The sequence below is a fragment of the Solanum verrucosum genome, unplaced genomic scaffold (assembly GCF_900185275.1).
Source record: "Solanum verrucosum unplaced genomic scaffold, falcon-dt-bn FXZP01000203.1, whole genome shotgun sequence".
In the NCBI taxonomy this organism is placed as follows: Eukaryota; Viridiplantae; Streptophyta; class Magnoliopsida; order Solanales; family Solanaceae; genus Solanum; species Solanum verrucosum.
Window position 1 is genome coordinate 316,633 of NW_026020815.1, and position 13,886 is coordinate 330,518.

At 35.4% G+C, this 13,886-nt stretch overlaps 2 protein-coding genes across 2 annotated transcripts in view; both read right to left on the minus strand.

Moving 5' to 3' along the window:
• The window catches only part of LOC125813446 (kirola-like), a 436,501-nt gene that overhangs the window by 312,643 nt on the left and 109,972 nt on the right, over window positions 1-13,886 (minus strand). The gene's annotated exons all lie outside the window — the stretch shown is intronic.
• Window positions 1,028-12,705, minus strand: LOC125813477 (kirola-like). Its single transcript, XM_049492981.1, has 3 exons — window positions 12,633-12,705; window positions 2,662-2,775; window positions 1,028-1,281 (listed from the first exon to the last, which is right to left on the minus strand). The coding sequence occupies exons 1-3, from the start codon at window positions 12,703-12,705 to the stop codon at window positions 1,028-1,030; spliced, it is 441 nt and encodes a 146-aa protein (XP_049348938.1).

Below are 13,886 nucleotides of genomic sequence, written 5' to 3' on the forward strand. Positions count from 1 at the left end.
ATAACTTGTTCTTAAAATTTATGCAATGCATATTATTTTGAATACAACAAATCAAACAGTCAATAAGAAATAATTTCAAATAACTTATTTCATCATAATTAATCACAGCATAACTTATCTCATCATAATTAATTTAGCATAATTAATCCCATCATAACTTGTATTCAGACCAAATGATCCTTAAGGGTTTTAGATTAAACTAGAATAAATTAGAGTAACTGAAATGCAAGTTCAGCATGTAACATATGAAATAGAGGTGGAAGTCTAGATCGATGCACAAGTCATATCCAAGAGATAAAGTTCCAAGTATCATGAGTCTATAATTCAAAAAATAAAGAGATTGACAATGATGTCAGACTTCGTATTGAAGCGGGATGAATGAAATGGTAGCTTTGCATCTAAGATGTTGTGTTATAGTTTCCAAGACTTAAACATAAGTCTATAGATTGATGGTTAAACTTACTTTAATGTATAGAGGAGAGTATTGGCCAATACATTTTACTTTTAAATAAATACCAAATTAACAATTTTATAAGAAATGTAACATAAGTAGCTGCTTAAAAGTCTTAGATATTCACAAAAATCACAAGTCAATTTTTAAATTTACCAAATATAAAGGTGGAAAAGGATTACACAAAACACGGTTTGATAGGCTATTGATAAAATACTACATTTTATAAATGTTATTCCCCATCTTATAACTAATTAAAGAAGTCTAACAAAATATAATTGACAGAAAAACAATGAGGATAACATGCTTTTAAATATAACATTGTTTTTATTAATAGAGTACTTAAAGGTAAATTTCAAACTTGCAATTATTCATAATATCTTACATATATCAAACATTGGGAATACAATCCCTAGAAGGAGAGGGAGTACATATGTAATACATTCTTCAAACATAATGCAACTTATTTCACACACTAGCTAACTAGTTAGAACTAGCTAGCTAGCTAATATAACACAAACACACACATATATGATATATGTATGTGTGTAAACACACACATGTTTTTCATATGTATCACTCGAGAAGGTGACTCTCAATATCTTTTGTCAGATCAATGAGAAAACCCAATAGAACAACAGGTTCTGGAGTTTCTTCAGTTTTCTTCTCGTATAGAAATGTCCATGTAGTCCGATGCTGATCACTTGACGTAATAACAGTGAAGGAATCATACAACTCTAACACATCTCCACCAATCACTTTCCAAGTGATTGATTTACTTTCAGGATCAATGGCTTCAATCACATGCTTTATAATCTTATCTTGTCCATCTATACGATTAATGAAGTCAAAAACATAAGAGATAGTTAATAGGCTACTCCATCTTTTAAACCCTCATAAAATATATAAACATTCACAATTACATACTTTTAGCTTATTTCTTTAGGTTTTTCTTTTATTTTCTTTTTCTCCAATGAAATCTGTAATATATTTGTACAATGTCTTACGATATTTGATTGGTGAGTAAAAATATTTTATGGAAAGTATATATTAAAGTTGAATCATATTTCAGAACATAATTAGGAGTGTTATGGTAAAAAAAATTATTATCAAAGATTAATAATGTTGAAATATTAGCTAGAGCAAACAAAAGACACTAGTTCAGAATTTAAGGGTGTGTTTGGTTCGAAGGAAAATGTTTTTCTCGAAAACAAGTGGATTTCTAACTTATTTTCTCATGTTTGGTTGGTGAGTAGAAAATATTTTTCAAAATATATTTTTTGGTGTTTGGTTTGTGAATGAAAAACATTTTTAAGAAACTATCTTTTATTTTTAACTAGAGAGTATACAATAATTTTTTACCGGAAAACCAACCTCAATAATCGATCTAGGATATGAACTCGACACACGAACTAGGACACACAACCCCGACGACAGATCTGAAATCCTACCCTAAGATCTGAACCAAGACTTGATCCCCACTTTTGACCCGAGACCCGACATTTGAATTGAGACTGGATATCCGATCCAGGACCTGACCCCTACCCCCGAACTTGAACACGATCTATTAATTCAGATTTTGACTTTGACACTCGATTCGAGACTCAACTTCTAAATCAGGATCCGACCCCGACAACCAAGACCTGATCCCCACTTTGTTTTTAAAAAAAGAGAAATATTTAAAGTTTAATTATTATTTATTTTTTGAATGGGGGGTGGGGGTTCGGGGTACGGGGTGAGGTAAGAAAAAATTGTAATTTGAGGTTGGAGGACAGTTTTGAAAAATATTTTCCTTAATTTTTGAAGGGAGGTCATTTTTCTTAAATTTAAGAAAAATAAATTGATTTAGAAAATATTTTTCAAAACATTTAATCCAACCAAACACGTGAAAATTAACAAGCATTACTCTAAATTTGACGGATGCAACATTTATGTTGCAAACATGGGTTAAGAAGTTGATTACTCATTACAATTTTAGTGATTTTGCACATTTTTATTTCCCGTTGAACCTTATAGAGTACATAAACTTTGGGATCAAGTAATATGATGTTAAAAATTAAGATACTTATATAGAAATGGACTTTCCTCAATCATCAAATAGCCTTTTTATGAAAAATACCATTGAAAATCAGCTTTCTCCTAAAATTAAACACACCTAAACTTATAAAAAATTGGTCCATATATAGAGAGAGGGGAAGTGTATATATTACCATCGTTATATTTCCAGCTAACAACTGAACCAACCTTTATGGTTTCACCTTTAAGAAACTCAAAACTTAGTATCTTGCAAGGGGTTATGTTGGGTATAAGATGAGATTTGGTGTGAAAATTGTAATGACCCTAAAGGCCATTTTTGGAAATTTTCATAAAATGACCGTTTTACCCCTCCCGATAGTTGCCCCGAGTCCTAATTCTTGTATTTTCGAAGTTTGTTTGAAGGAAAATTGATGAAAAGTTGAGTTTTTGGAAAGTTGAGTTTTTAAGAGTTAAAGTTTGGTTAAAAGTACTATTTCGAGTCATTTGGAGTTTCGAGACTCGAATTAGATTTCTGTCGATTCCAGCAGTTTTAGAATGTCAAAACAGATCTATTAGAATTTACGGAGTCGAATTTGGAGTTAAAACGAAGAATTGAGGGCCTAAGTTGCAAAAATTGTGAAATTTTGATCAAGAGTTGACTTTGGTCAACAAACGAGGTTCCGATGCTCGAAATGGAATTCCGAGGGCACCGTTGGATTCAGGGGGTGATTCTAAGTCTAGAATGAGTCTTGGTTGAATTTTTAGAGTCCCCGAGTGCGTTTCGAGCTTTTGAGCCTAAAGTTAGTTTCTTGACGCCTTATCGGATGCCGGGTCAAGGAGACCTCGAATTCAAATTCCGACGATTTCATTGAGTCCGAAATGTCATTTTCAAGCTAGTAGCATATTTGGTTTGTGTTCGGGAAGTGCCAAATGAGTTTTGGGTGAGCTTTTAAGCTTCTTGGATGTTTTGACACTATTTCAGCAAATTATGGCAACTAAAGGGTTCATTATTAGTTTTAAAGGTCAAAAATTTATTCCGAGGGTTCTGAAATTTTGAGCATGAATTATAGGACTTATCTGCAAATTTTGGTGCATTTTCGCTAACCCGAGATTGGACTTTTATCGCAAATAAGAAATAATTGTTTACCGAGTAGAAATGATATTTGACTGGGCAAATGAGCATGAAATTGAGCTCCGATTAAACGAGCAGGTCCGTATCATTATTTAAGACATTTGCAAAAAAAGAATCGGGTCATTTCACTATCGTATGAGGAAATTAAGGCCTTTCTAGTGAAACATTAACTGCTGTTTTTCTGGTGCATAACAGTCATGTACTGTTATAAAAATCTCAGACTGTGTTCATTTGGTATTTTAAACATATCGGGAGTTCTAGAGATCGGAATGGAGTGATTCTTACGGGTTTCTTCTTGAATTAATATGAGGGTTAGTATTCAATCTTCAATTCGACATTTTCTCATAATTTGTTTATCTGGGTTTTTTTTCTATCCGTAAACCTCTTGGGAAACATTGGGGTTTTATCGATTTGGACTCCCTTTTTGATGAAAAAGGTATATTTACGATTCTTATGTTATGGGTAAACTGATTTTAACATAAAATTATTGATTCATCGATTATTTTCATCATATTAACCGCGTACAATTTGGACTTTCCTGGTAACGTTAAAGTTTGATAAATTGAGAATTTCAAGGTCGATCTTAACTCCGTTTTTGATGAAATTTCATATTTGAACTTATCTAAGCATGGGTAAGATGTTTTTCAAGAGATATTTCATTTTTGAGTCGGAGTTTCGGATCCGAATATTTTAGGCTTCTTCAAGAACGTGAATTTTCCTTCAAATTGAGTTTGTGAATTGATTTCAACTCCGTTTTCAAATTGGTTTTCACCCTTAGCTTCCAAATACTTTAAGGATCATTTTACATAAAAAATTTCCAGATTTGGGTATCGTTTTCCGGTATGAGACTTTTGGACCGTTTTGCCCTTTTTCCCTAAATTTCTTGATTTTGGTGTCATTGGACTCGAATTGTGATTGTGAATAATTGTTTGGATAGATTACCGTGATCCGGATTCTACTCGGAAAGGAAAGGCTCAAGTCAAGTAACTTTTGGAGTTCGTTTTAAGGCAAGTGGCTTCCAAACTTTGTAAAACTCTTAGACTACGCATGACTACTTTCCTAATTGTGTTGGGAGTAATGGGTATTGAGGATGAGTTTTATTTGTTGATTGAAATTGTTGTAAATGAAAGATGGGGAATAAAACGAGCTAAATATGTTATATGTGACTTGAATTTGTTGAATAAGTCATGTGATAACTGATATTGAGGGGATAGAAGAGCATGAGTAGGCTATGATTGATACAGACATTGATGTTGAGACAGATGATGTGTAATACTATGATGTGGTCGTGATATGGTTGTCATTGAGACAGGTGATGTGTAATACTATGATGTGGTCGTGATATGGTTGTGATTGAGACAGGTGATGTGTAACACTATGATGTGGTCGTGATATGGTTGTGATTGCGACAAATGATGTATAATACTATGATGTGATCGTGATATGATTGTGATTGATGACATGTGCATATTCATTATTCATCCCTGTGTGAACTATCTGTTGCATGAGTTCTGAGACACTAATATGAAGATTGATGGATATGAGACACAGTTGAGACTAGCTCCGGCTAGAGATATATGAGATGGACTTGTTCTGGCTAGCGATTTGGATGCCGATGGGATCTGGTTCCGGCGGTGATACATGTTCCATGTGTGGCCCCCATGGGTTCTGATTTGAGTATTCAGCGCGGACTGATTACGTCAACAGATGTGTATCGTAGGACAGACATGCATCACGATTACATGACATCATTATTGCATTTTGCATCGCATTTGCCTTATCTTTGTCTGTGATGTGTGGATTGTATCGATTTACCCTTCTTATGTGGAATTTGATCTACCTGCTCTTATTTGTTGATCTGAGGTTGATAAGGATATACTGTTGGTTCTGGCTGTTGAATATGATCTGTTTAGTATAGGTTGGTTGGTTTGCTGCTAGATTGAAGTTTCGGTGGTTCGGTTGGGATTGAAAGGAGTTGTTTGTAGCTGCTAGTTTTGCTTAGTTTAGAGTTACTTGCGAGTACCTGTGGTTTTTGGTACTCACCCTTGCTTCAACACAATTGTGTAGGTTGACAGCTCTCTCAGATTCGGCTTAGTATTTTCTTTAGCAGATTGAGCTTCGGGACATACTCGAGAGGTAGCGGTTCAATCCAGACGTGCCCTTGAGTTATCTTTACTTCCAGTTTTGTTCTATTCGAGAACTATACTCTTAGACTGGTATATTTTTAGTCGAATTCTGTATTTAGAGGTTTGTACATGTGACAACCAAATTCTGGGTAGTGTTGAGTCTTAATTAAAGTCTTCCGCTTATTTATTTTCTTTTATTCTCATATTTCTACTTCTCTATCGTTGTGGTTGGGTTAGGCTGACGTGTCCGGTGGGAAATAGACACGTGCCAGCACATCCGAATTTGGGGTGTGACAAAATGGTATCAGAGCCCAGGTTCATAGGTCTCACGTGTACAAGCCAAGTCTAAGTAGCGTCTCGAGGATCGGTACGGAGACGTCTGTACTTATCTTCGAGAGGCTATGGTGACTTTTAGGAAATATCTTTATCAATTGATTCTCTATCGTGCGTCTTTGGTCTGATCTAATTCTTATCACTTCACTCTGTTCTCTCTCTCATTGTAATGACTCGTGGTTGGTCCTGCGTGGGTTCGAGTTTAGGTGTCATCGCGTGATTTTAGTGTTAGATCTGGTTTTGATGCGGGGTGATAGGCTTGTGGAAAGGAAGTGTGATCAGACATGGAATTCTCTTCGAGACGAGTGAGTAAGGTTGTGGCCAAGGGATGTGTTTTGAGTTTATGGTATTGAAAGATGAATATTTATTAAGAGACTTCAAGAACGTCTTAGTTCTCCAGTCATTTATTCAACAACGAGAATAGTGCATGTGTGACTTATACGACGGAAGTGGCTAGACAATGAATAATGATGTAAGTAAGAGAATGACTATGTTGAGAGTGTTGCGACTTTGGAAACTACAGTTTGTGAAGTTCGTCATAAGGGAATGGATTGCGTAGTATATTATGATGATGAAGTTGCACCAACCAAAATCAGAAGTTCTACGGTGGTTTTATAGTGTGGGTGTATATCATTACAGGGTCATTGTACGGCGACTACGATGGTACTCGTGTTATCTTGGTTAGGGTTATGGGCTATGTTGTTTCTGTCATCGATCGGGCTTACGAAATTGTGCATATCATTTTCGGCCGGAGACTGAAGTGTTTTGGTAATGTTTTGCAACTATTTAATGAGTGTAAATGAACATGTTGTTTGAGTACGACCTTCTCAATGGATCTGATGTCTTCTAGTGGTAGATTTAGCGGTTGTTCATGATGTGGTACTAGTGATATATGGAAGCGGAGAAATCTGAGTTGTCAGTTGTTTCACCTAATCGGGTCAAAAGGTTGATGTTGCATTCTCGATTGAAAAATCAAATGGTTGCTACTATGAACGCTTGAGTTAAGCATCAATTATAAGGAATGTTATAGTGGTGGATTAAGTGAATCGATCCTGTCTTGTTTCTAGGACGAGGTACGACTCTTGGGTGGTCATGATTATATTGGGAACTAATGACTTCATGATGAATCAAAAGAAATGGGCAACAATAAGCCATGGATGAAGAAAGTTTTAACAAGTATACTCGTGTAAAGGCAATTAAGGATTTTAGCGAGAAGGTACGATTAAAAAGGAATCGGGTTGGTTTTGTCAAGATGTGGGTTGGCAAGGTAAGAGATGATTGGTTGTATCAACTTTTTAGCCATTGGAAGGACTTTTGCATGGTTTGAGTTGTAGCAGTTAAATACTTGTGATTGTAGAAGAGTTCGATGAAGTTTCATTTGAGAAGTTTGACTTAAGGTAAAAGGTAATATGCGGTGGATGTTTGGCCAAGAAACTATAATGATAAATGATTTACGGGAAGAACAAGAGTCTTGCGCGATGGATATAAGTTAAGAGATGTGAAGGAATAAGACATCACGTGTGGATCCTTAGTTTGAAGTTGAGGATTGTGTAAATTTCTGCTTTTATGTTAGATATGACAATGCAAGGTAGACTGGTTCACCATAAATGTATGATGTGTTATCAGCTACTTTCTGAACACTTGGTATTGGTATTGGTGGTAAACGTTGATGTATGAGGAATTCTGCAGTTTTTGAATTGGTTTGAATTGTTCAGCTTATGGTAGGTGGCTTACGAGTGTCCAACCGGAAGGACTTATAGCTCTACATGGTTATTGAGGATTTTGAACTGGGTTGATAACTCTATTTATGGAATTATCCAGACTGTTGTAACGCGTTACATAGACCTTGATGGTAAATAGAGGTTGTGTGCTCATAGTATACAGAATTATTGGAGTGACCAAGAACTGCTTCAAGTTTCGGCATGAGATATATGATGGTTTGAATAATAGTTGAAGCTGGGTAAGTAAAGATCGCGTGTAATCGATATTGGTCGTGATTCAATAGTTTCATCTCAATGAAAAGGTACTATGACATTTAGAACTTGGATTATTAGCGATTGGGTGAGACCCATATCGATCGTGGAATGCTTCAATGGAAGGAGGAAGGACCATAATTCAAAATTTTGGAAGCAACGATGTGTTTCTAAGAATGACTGGATACTAGTGGCCGTCTGAGGGTAAAGTAACTGGCCGGTGTGACTTTGATGTTCTGGTAGTATTGATATTGTTGGCTTTAATGGATTATTGTAAAGAGTATGCGAAAATGGATAAATTGAGTATGTCTATGATTGTTATGAGGCCGGACTAGCTATTGTGAAGTCAGACGAATGGGAAGGTGTGTTATGGACATTGTGGAAGGGATATCTTGGGTTGTTCAATTTCAGTTTTGTATATTCTTATGTGACCACCTACCTCATTTCAGACATGGTTTGGATTATGATTCTCTATCTATGTTCAGACGTGTTTTTACTTTTGTGGGTGGATGCCTAGTGGTGAATCGGATGGACCGATTCATGCTCTCTTGGCAGAATAGAATACTTGTGTGGGTGGGCCGATTCAGAGATAGTGGGTTCGATGTGGTATTGGGGTGGTGGAAGGTTTTCGGAAGTTCTACAAGCGTCATCTTGCTTTTGGAAAGGTATAGAGAGGCTACCGTATGTGGCTACAGTTTTTGGCTATTTTGGTATTTATCTTGCCCCTGTATGCATGGTTCAGCTACGTGTGGTTCGATGCTTAGTGGCCCGTGGCCTAGTTCTTCCTTGCTGGAATTGTCTACAATTACGGATCCTACTTCAGTGTTTTGGTGGCATCCTTAGAGGTTTTATATGCTTGGATGGGTCGATCATCAGTTGGATACTTGATCATTTCTATCTGTGGGTTAGATAAGCGTGATTATTCCAAGATGGGTGCTCGATGAATATGCATCAGATTAGTATGACTCAGACTTGTGGAAATGTGGTAATGAGAATGGATTTTTTCTAGAGTCGGTGATGGTTCGTGTGTTGTGAGAGCTTGGTGACTGGTTTAGGTTCATCCTTGATTTTTCTGTGGTTATTGATTCCAAATTTCTCTCTGGTTACATGATTAGGGGTTTGTCATGGTAAATATGTTGTGGTTTTGAGATCTTAGATTCAGATTCAGTCTTTGAGTTAGTCGGTGGTTTAAATAACCCTTTGAGGGTTAAGTTGTCAAGATTGATTTGGGAATCCTTTTATGGATTTTTGGGATAAGGTTTAAGAATGGGTTCGTTTGGAGTAGTAATTATTGAGTTCGGAAATTTCACCTCGGGGTGATAGCGTCGAGTATTTTTGCCTTCTTCTACTTTATGTTCGAGGACGAACATGATTTTAGTGGTGAATAATGTAATGACCCTAAAGGTCATTTTTGGAAATTTTCATAAAATGACCGTTTTACCCCTCCCGATAGTTGCCCCGAGTCCTAATTGTTGTATTTTCGAAGTTGGTTTGAAGAAAAATTGATGAAAAGTTGAGTTTTTGAAAAGTTGAGTTTTTAAGAGTTAAAGTTTGGTTAAAAGTGCTATTTCGAGTTATTTGGAGTTTGAGACTCGAATAGATTTCCGTCGATTCCAGCAGTTTTAGAATGTCGAAACGGGTCTATGAGAATTTACGGAGTCGAATTTGGAGTTAAAACGAAGATTTGAGGTCCTAAGTTGCAAAAATTGTGAAATTTTGATCAAGAGTTGACTTTGGTCAACAAACGAGGTTCCGTGCTCGAAATGGAATTCGAGGCACCGTTGGATTCAAGGGGTGATTCTAAGTCTAGAATGAGTCTTGGTTGAATTTTTAGAGTCCCCGAGTGCGTTTCGAGTTTTTGAGCCTAAAGTTAGTTTCTTGACGCCTTATCGGATACCGGGTCAAGGAGACCTCGAATTCAAATTCCGACGATTTCATTGAGTCCGAAATGTCATTTTCAAGCTAGTAGCATATTTGGTTTGTGTTCGGGAAGTGCCAAATGAGTTTTGGGTGAGCTTTTAAGCTTCTTGGATGCTTTGACACTATTTCAGCAAATTGTGGCAACTAAAGGGTTCATTATTAGTTTTAAAGGTCGAAAAATTATTCGAAGGTTCTGAAATTTTGAGCATGAATTATAGGACTTATCTGCAAATTTTGGTGCATTTTCGCTAACCCGAGATTGGACTTTTATCTCAAATAAGAAATAATTGTTTACCGAGTAGAAATGATATTTGACTGGGCAAACGAGCATGAAATTGAGCTCCGATTGAACGAGCAGGTCCGTATCATTATTTAAGACATTTACAAAAAGAATCGGTCATTTCACTATCGTATGAGGAAATTACGGCCTTTTTAGTGAAAGATTAACTGCTGTTTTTCTGGTGCATAACAGTCATGTACTGTTATAAAAATCTCAGACTGTGTTCATTTGGTATTTTGAACATATCGGGAGTTCTAGAGATCGGAATGGAGTGATTCTTACGGGTTTCTTCTTGAATTAATATGAGGGTTAGTATTCAATCTTCAATTCGACATTTTCTCATAATTTCTTTATCTGTTTTTTTTTTCCTATCCGTAAATCTCTTGGGAAAAATTGGGGTTTTATCGATTTGGACTCCCTTTTTGATGAAAAAGGTATATTTACGATCCTTATGTTATGGGTAAACTGATTTAACATAAAATTATTGATTCATCGATTATTTTCATCATATTAACCGCGTACAATTTGGACTTTCCCGGTAAAGTTAAAGTTTGATAAATGAGAATTTCAAGGTCGATCTTAACTCCGTTTTTGATGAAATTTCATATTTGAACTTATCTAAGCATGGTAAGATGTTTTTCAAGAGATATTTCATTTTCGAGTCGGGGTTTCGGATCCGAATATTTTAGGCTTCTTCAAGAACGTGAATTTTCCTTCAAATTGAGTTTGTGAATTGATTTCAACTCCGTTTTCAAATTGTTTTCACCATTAGCTTCCAAATACTTTAAGGATCATTTTACATCAAAAATTTCCAGATTTGGGTATCGTTTTCCGGTATGAGACTTTTGGACCGTTTTGCCCTTTTTCCCTAAATTTCTTGATTTTGGTGTCATTGGACTCGAATTGTGATTGTGAATAATTGTTTGAATAGATTATCGTGATCCGAATTTACTCGGAAAGGAAAGCTCAAGTCAAGTAACTTTTGGAGTTCGTTTTAAGGCAAGTGCTTCCAAACTTTGTAAAACTCTTAGACTACGCATGACTACTTTCCTAATTGTGTTGGGGAGTAATGGGGATTGAGGATGAGTTTTATTTGTTGATTGAAATTGTTGTAAATGAAGATGGGGAATAAAACGAGCTAAATATGTTATATGTGACTTGAATTTGTTGAATAAGTCATGTGATAACTGATATTGAGGGGATAGAAGAGCATGAGTAGGCTATGATTGATACAGACATTGTGTTGAGACAGATGATGTGTAATACTAGATGTGTCGTGATATGGTTGTGATTGAGACAGGTGATGTGTAATACTATGATGTGGTCGTGATATGGTTGTGATTGAGACAGGTGATGTGTAACACTATGATGTGGTCGTGATATGGTTGTGATTGAGACAATAATGTGTAATACTATGATGTGATCGTGATATGATTGTGATTGATGACATGTGCATATTCATTATTCATTCATGTGTGAACTATCTGTTGCATGAGTTCGAGACACTAATATGAAGATGAATGGATATGAGACACAGTTGAGACTAGCTCCGGTAGAGATATATGAGATGGACTAGCTTCGGCTAGCGATTTGGATGCCGATGGGATCTGGTTCCGGCGGTGATACATGTCCATGTGTGGCCCCCATGGGTTCTGATTTGAGTATTCAGCGCGGACTGATTACGTCAACAGATGTGTATCGTAGGACAACATGCATCACGACTACATGACATCATTATTGCATTTTGCATCGCATTTGCCTTATCTTTGTCTGTGATGTGTGGATTGTATCGGTTTACCCTTCTTATGTGGAATTTGATCTACCTGCTCTTATTTGTTGATCTGAGGTTGATAAGGATATACTGTTGGTTCTGGCTGTTGAATATGATCTGTTTAGTATAGGTTGGTTGGTTTGCTGCTAGATTGAAGTTTCGGTGGTTCGGTTGGGATTGAAAGGAGTTGTTTGTAGCTGCTAGTTTTGCTTAGTTTAGAGTTACTTGCGAGTACCTGTGGTTTTGGTACTCACCCTTGCTTCTACACAATTGTGTAGGTTGACAGCTCTCTCAGATTCGGCTTAGTATTTTTCTTTAGCAGATTGAGCTTCGGGACATACTCGAGAGGTAGCGGTTCAATCCAGACGTGCCCTTGAGTTATCTTTACTTCAGTTTTGTTCTATTCGAGAACTATACTCTAGACTTGTATATTTTTATCGAATTCTGTATTTAGAGGTTTGTACATGTGACAACCAAATTCTGGGTAGTGTTGAGTCTTAATTAAAGTCTTCCGCTTATTTATTTCTTTTATTCTCATATTTCTACTTCTCTATCGTTGTGGTTGGGTTAGGCTGACGTGTCCGGTGGGAAATAGGACACGTGCCAGCACATCCGAATTTGGGGTGTGACAAAAATGGTCATGAATTAAGTGTCCTCCACAATTCACTTCTATTGAAGCAGTCAACTTACCTTTCACGCCCATTTTTTTTTAGATATACTAAAATATTTTACAAAGAAAGTGATGATAAAATAATTAGAAATCGTAGCCTTTATATAGATTTCACTTAATTGGACAAATAGTTATTATAAACATTATAAGACATAATCCAAGACATATCATGGAAAATTAGAGGTAGGCTGTTAGCCTATAAAATCCATATGGGGTATATTTGATCCTCCTCACACCTATTTTTTTAATTATTTTTCTTTTAACGACTAATTTTAATTTATTATTTTGGTGGTCAAATTTATCCATGTTTCATTAATTTTCTTGTAAAATTTATTATTTTACCTCATTTTTTTTCCAAATACAAAAACTATTTGACAATATAACGGAAAAATAGTTCTAAATTATAATATAGCCATAAAAAATTAGTTTTAATTTTTTTTTCTTTACATTAAAAATGAAAGAAAAAAATAAAATAAGAATAAGAAAATCAAATAATAATAATCAAAGAAGTCAAAAAACAATTTATATATGGAAAATTAAAATATATCTTGAACTTTGCTAGGAGGATCATATATACCCCTACTTAATTATTATTTTTAAAATTTACAGTCAAAAATATAAATTTAAAACTAATTTTTTCACTTTCGTTTGATGAAGGGTATATGTGAGCTCATTTTGCAACGGTAGGGGTATATGTTAGTCATTTGTATAACTGTAAGAGTATATATGAGTCAATTTCATAATGAGAGGCATATTAGCTGTAAATAGCCATATTCAAAGGTAATCAGAGCTTGGTAAATATTTGATAACGATCAAATAGTGTTATTTCCCTTGAATTGAATTAATTTGTCTTCACCCTGAATATGGAAAAAAATTTGTGGAAGTATCACACCTGAATGAGTTTTGTAGTGCGTAATTCAAATTTAGTCGAGTTCGCTTCAATATGAATTTCAAACAGGGAGTGAGAAAAAAAAAATTGATCTGCCTCACTTTGTCCTGTCCCATCCATCTTCTTTTCATTGCGATTTGTTTTCTTTTCTCCTGTTCTCCTATTTTTCCTCTTTAATTTCCTTTTCTCTTAGTTGGCTCCGTTAATTTTTTTGTTTTCTTTTCTCTTTTTGTCGCTTGCTTCTTTTAATTTATTCTTTTGATTTTAACAACAACATACGTTAATATCTCAAAAGGCCAGTTAATTTTAAGAATTTAGTTATTAA